This window comes from Loxodonta africana, chromosome 19 (genome assembly GCF_030014295.1).
Source record: "Loxodonta africana isolate mLoxAfr1 chromosome 19, mLoxAfr1.hap2, whole genome shotgun sequence".
Taxonomy (NCBI): domain Eukaryota; kingdom Metazoa; phylum Chordata; class Mammalia; order Proboscidea; family Elephantidae; genus Loxodonta; species Loxodonta africana.
The window spans coordinates 8,905,222-8,910,898 of NC_087360.1; the positions used below are offsets into that span (position 1 = coordinate 8,905,222).

Here is a 5,677-nt window from a genome sequence, read left to right on the forward strand (position 1 = left end):
TTGTCTTCTGCTCATAGAACAACTTCAGATCAGGGATGTTTTCTCTGAAAGCTTTGAATGAAATGAACAAGCTCTGATGGCCAATTTCAAGACGTTCTTACTCCTAGGGTGGTTTTTTTCCCATTTCACATTATTATTATGAGAGTTAAAGAATGATTTGGTAACAAGGGGATAGTGACATTTCTAATCCTTCCTGATTAATTGAAATTAATACTATTTTATATCAGTATTGTGACTTTTATTCTTAGATGATAAGAGTCAATGTAAAATTGCATAATTTTTTATCTCATAAGAAAATGGAGAACAACAACTGGATGGTGCCCAGGTATCATTACTGAACGTTTTGATCAAAGTTTCTACAAAAGAATCCTGACCAAAAGGGGGGAAACAGAGAACAGAATTTCAAAACCTCATGGCATCCAGACTTTCTGGAGCCACAGGGGCTGGATGAACCCCTGAAACTACTGCCCTAAGATAATCTTTAAACCTTAAACCAAAAATATTGTGACATCTTAAAACCAAACAATAGTTTAGCTTAACTAGTAAAGAATGTCTGTGTTGAGCATTGTGCTCTTTTAAGATCTGTCTATATAGGATGAAGCTTAGGGGGCAGTGAGTTCATGTGAATGGGGGAGGGGCAGTTCAGAAAAGGAGGCTGAGAATGGCTGCACCACTCGAAGAACGTAATCAGTGTCACTGAATTGTACGGGTAGAAATTGTTCAATTGGTGTATGTTTTGCTGTGTATATTCTCAACAACAGCAAAAAATAAAGTATTCAAAAAAGAGAGAAAATGTAGACTCTTTTGCTCTTGATGTATTATTAGCCATGGTTTAAATTGGGGGGTGGCAGAGAGCCAGAATTTTCCTGTTTAAACATAAAGTGATTCTTTCAATTCAGACCAATCTGACCTTCGTTGGCTGCGTGGGCATGCTGGACCCCCCGAGAAGTGAAGTGGCCTCGTCAGTGAAGTTGTGCAGGCAGGCAGGCATCCGCGTCATCATGATCACGGGGGACAACAAGGGTACCGCTGTGGCCATCTGTCGCCGGATTGGCATCTTCCGGCAGGATGAGGATGTGACGTCGAAGGCCTTCACAGGCCGGGAGTTTGACGAGCTCAGTCCCTCAGCGCAGAGGGACGCCTGCTTGACGGCTCGCTGCTTCGCTCGTGTGGAGCCTTCCCACAAGTCTAAAATCGTAGAGTTTCTTCAGTCTTTTGATGAGATTACAGCTATGGTGAGTGTCCTGGGACAACACCCTACAGGTGATTGAAACTGCACCCATGCACAGCAGACTCTGATTTTGATCATTAAATTTTTCACAGTAGCTCCCTGATTTGTAATTTCTTGATTTTGTTTGGATCTGGGCTACTTCTCTAGAATCCTATTGACCCATAGTCGGTATGATGTACGTTGCCTGCAGGGAAGATGCTAAGAGTAGCTTAAGACCCAGAGGTGCCTTCTGAATCAGTCAGGAAATATTTGGTGGTGTCTAGTCTTTGTCTTGGTTAAAATAGGCTTGTTTTTATCTTAAATTTTCTAAAAAGTGATTCAGGGTGTTGTAATCAGCTAGCTCCTGTCGCCCAGCCTTTGAAAACTCCACCCTCCATAGAACGTGCTGGTGAAACGTTCTCTCAGAGTGCCTGCTCGTGACACCGTTCACTGGCTTCTTCCTCTCCTGATTGTCAACCAGAATTAGCGTGTTAGCACTTTGCTTTCTACATAACTTTTTAAAAATTAAATTTTTCAACCAGGTGTTCTAGTTATATGCCTCTCTGGCCCCCTTTTCCTTCCTCCTCACCTTCTCCCAGAGGCATCACCACTCTGAATTTGTATAGTAATTGTCTTCACACAAAGACCTGGGAATGATATTATGTATCTGTAAACCGTGTTTACTATGTCTGCATAAGTCTTTCATCCTCACTGCTTATAAGCTGCTTTCAGAAAACAGATTTTACCTGGGAAGTGTGAAATTGCCAAATGAGGCTACAAAAGAGACATCAGAGGAGAGTGAACTAAGGGGGCTTCAGGTTTATCTGTATTTTTTACCAAAAAACTTATAGAGTAGGATGATGGAGTACTTACATCCACGTGGATAATGTCAAAGAGAATACCTGCAGACTACATTCTGGAGGAGCCAGAGTGTCTCATGCAGATGTCTGTAAACCAGACTGTGGTTCCCTCACAGACTGGGGACGGTGTGAACGATGCGCCTGCTCTGAAGAAGTCTGAGATCGGCATCGCCATGGGCTCCGGCACCGCCGTGGCCAAGACTGCCTCTGAGATGGTCTTGGCTGACGACAACTTCTCCACCATTGTGGCGGCCGTCGAGGAGGGACGGGCAATCTACAACAACATGAAGCAGTTCATCCGCTACCTCATCTCGTCCAACGTCGGCGAGGTCGTCTGGTAGGTCTCTGTGACGGGTCGCTTCTCTTCCTGTATCTAAGACTGGAGGTTGTGATGGCCACCTTTCGTACTGCAGCAGTTTTTCTCTCTGTGTGTGAGTTGGGGGTGGGCAGACAGGACACGGATCCCTTGTGGCGGTCATGGCCTCAGAAGGGCACCACAGCCACCTTGGTGCACGCACAAAAGAAACCCTTCGTAGTGTAGAAGTGACTTTAAATTAACCATATAAAATGGCACAAAATTCTTGGTCCTCTAAAAGTTAGCTTTAATTAGAAATTGGGTATACTAAATGTTTAATGATCACCCAAAAAATTATTTCCAGCAATTTCAGGCAACCACTGTTGCCATTCCTTCATTTTGTGGAGAGAGGAGAGGGATGATGAGGTTGGTTAAAACAGTGGCCAGAAATAAGCTGAGGTCTTCCTCTTCTTTCCTTGGTGGGAGCAGTATTTTCCTGACAGCGGCCCTGGGTTTTCCTGAGGCTTTAATTCCTGTCCAGCTGCTCTGGGTCAACCTGGTGACAGACGGCCTACCCGCTACCGCCCTGGGCTTCAACCCTCCTGATCTGGACATCATGAATAAGCCGCCCCGGAACCCCAAGGAGCCACTGATCAGTGGGTGGCTCTTTTTCCGTTACCTCGCAATTGGCTGTGAGTAGTTTCTTAATATTACTGGGTTTTAAACAAAATGTCTGTGGGGCTAAATTTTGTAATGTCGCTGGTTTTGTGAAAACTACCTTTTTCTTCTGTCCTCAAGTTAGGGTAGCAAAAAAAAATCCAAGGCTCTCTTATCATTTAATGAGCTACTTAGGCCACTCTATACCTTATAGTCCCTTGTCTTAGCATCCTTGGTGCTTCCTTGGCTTTTGTGAATGAGCAGTCACACAAGGTTTTCCAATGTAGCCGTGTGTGCCAAGGGATAGGAAAACGAGAGAAACCCTTGATGAGATGCACTGACACGATAGCCAACACAGTGAGCTCAAACATGCCCACGATCGTAAGGATGACACAGGACCGGGCGGTGTTTCGTTCTGCTGTCCATAAGGTTGCCATGAGTCGGAGCCGACTCGACAGCAGCTAACAACAACAAGCCAAAGGATACAAAGACCACTCAGGCTGCCCTCTTCGAGCCCCTAGGTGAGACCTGAGCTGATAATAACGACCAAGATATAAATACCTGTTCCTGTGAGCAGTAAGAGCAGGGAGCCATGCATTTACCACCACGAACCCTGTGCACACACGGCACTGCCATGGGCCTCGTTATGTTCTGCTTGGTGTCTGTGTAGCCCTTGTCCTCCTGAGCCCAGGTGCTGGAGAGTAAATAACGTCCCTAGGATCCCAGAGGAGGGTGCTGTGTTATGTTTTGATAGGATAGTCTGTTAGCACACTGGGACGTTATCTCATTCTGACGTCTCCCTCATAAGAAACATCCTGCAGTTGGACTGATGGCTGAGGAGGAGTGCTTCCAGCATCTGCTCCAGGAACGCCTGCCGCTCTGCACTCCGCAGTAGCCGCTCTGCACTCCGCAGTAGCCGCTCTGCACTCCGCAGTAGCCGCTCACACCGTGTTGCCCTGTAATGGCTCTGCCAGCCCTTCAGTGGCATCAGTAAAAGTGGTCGTGGTGTGGTCTGGTCCTCCAGCGCTGTCGCCCTGTGTGGGCCACACATGTGCCTGCAGCTGGTGAAAGACCGGCAGAGCTAGGCAGAGGTTGACAGGTTCCAGTCGGTTCCTTTTCTTACAAATTCTGGAGAAAAGGCTGGCTGGTTCTTCGGAGCCGGCAGCATACCCCCTCCCCCCGTGCCCCCCCACGTAGTCCCCGTGGTCAGGCTGCTGTGGCGGATGCAAGTCTGCAGTCACTGGGGGGTGGTGCACAGCATGGTTCCCCCGACACACGGTGTCTTTCCTCCTTGTCCTTGTGGGAGTGGGCGCCACGTTTGTGAGCACCGTGACCTTCTGTCCCCAGGTTATGTTGGTGCCGCTACCGTGGGCGCTGCTGCATGGTGGTTTATCGCTGCTGACGGCGGTCCCCGGGTCACCTTCTACCAGCTGGTATGTAGCCACTTGTTCCCGTGCCTTGGCTACAGTGCTTTGAGTTGTTCTTGACCTCTCCTGTGGTCTCCATGTCTATCGAACAACTCCAAGGCTTATACAACCAGCAGGTTGCTTGTAAGGTCAGCAGGTTGCATCTGAGGCTATTCTGAATGAGCAGGGCTTCTCTGGGAAGTGGGGTGACATTCCGTGGCTCTCGTATGTACACGGGGGTCTGCGTGCTGGGCTTGGCGTGGGATTAGCACACGGACTTGGGAAGGCTGCCTTGCTGATCCGGACCTTGATTGGCATCTGGTTGCAGAGTCACTTCCTACAGTGTAAAGACGACAACCCTGATTTTGAAGGAGTGGATTGTGCAGTCTTTGAATCCCCGTACCCGATGACAATGGCACTTTCTGTTCTCGTAACCATAGAGATGTGTAATGCCCTCAACAGGTGAGTGAGTCTTCATGGCCAGCCTCAGCAAGTGTTGTGCCCACAGGGCACTGAGGGCTATTGAGTCACGGTTGACTGAGAGCACAGGACAGAGCTTTCCTCCCAAAAAGACAGGAACGAGCAGCGCCAGTTTAAGAGCTGAACTTCCTCACCCCTAGGACGGAGTGGGAGCGCTAAGCCACATGCTGCCTGAGTTCTCCTGAGACGACAGAGGCCCAGAATAGGAACTCCTGACCCCCACCTGCCAGTTCCCATAGGGAGGAGCTTCTGCCCTTTAGCATTGAGAAACGGTATTCTCCAGTTAAGCCAGTGACAAAAATGGAAACTTGTAAATAGTCTGTGCCAAGGGCAACTGAAGGCAGCTCTGAGCCTGCCAGAATGGAACCTGCTGTGCCGAAGCCTAGATTTGAAATTGGAAGTTTGTCCTACATTTGAAGAGTCCCTTGGGTCGCTTAGCCAGAGGAGAAAGTAGTCAGTCCGTGGGCTCAGTCGGGTCAGGACCTGGCGCAGGGTGAGGGAGGCCCCTGCGGCACGCTGCAGAGGTGCCTCACAGACCACTCCTCGCCCACAGCTTGTCTGAAAACCAGTCCTTGCTGAGGATGCCCCCCTGGGAGAACATCTGGCTCGTGGGCTCCATCTGCCTGTCCATGTCCCTCCACTTCCTCATCCTCTACGTGGAGCCCTTGCCTGTGAGTGCCAGGGGCTCAAGCCGGCGGTGGGGCCCGGGCAGGCCGGGCATGCTGCTGCCTGCCTAATGGCCGCCTGATGAGGCTTCTCTGTGTTGCAG

General features: G+C 49.2%; 1 protein-coding gene across 2 annotated transcripts in view; it reads left to right on the plus strand.

The window, feature by feature from the left end:
• Positions 1 to 5,677, plus strand: part of ATP2A2 (ATPase sarcoplasmic/endoplasmic reticulum Ca2+ transporting 2) — a 52,408-nt gene that overhangs the window by 42,270 nt on the left and 4,461 nt on the right. For both annotated transcript variants that reach the window (XM_064272183.1, XM_064272184.1), the window contains exons 14-19: positions 900 to 1,235; positions 2,187 to 2,407; positions 2,855 to 3,057; positions 4,370 to 4,455; positions 4,757 to 4,890; positions 5,462 to 5,579. In XM_064272183.1, the coding sequence (XP_064128253.1) occupies positions 900 to 1,235; positions 2,187 to 2,407; positions 2,855 to 3,057; positions 4,370 to 4,455; positions 4,757 to 4,890; positions 5,462 to 5,579 (1,098 nt within the window). The remainder of the gene's footprint in view (positions 1 to 899; positions 1,236 to 2,186; positions 2,408 to 2,854; positions 3,058 to 4,369; positions 4,456 to 4,756; positions 4,891 to 5,461; positions 5,580 to 5,677) is intronic.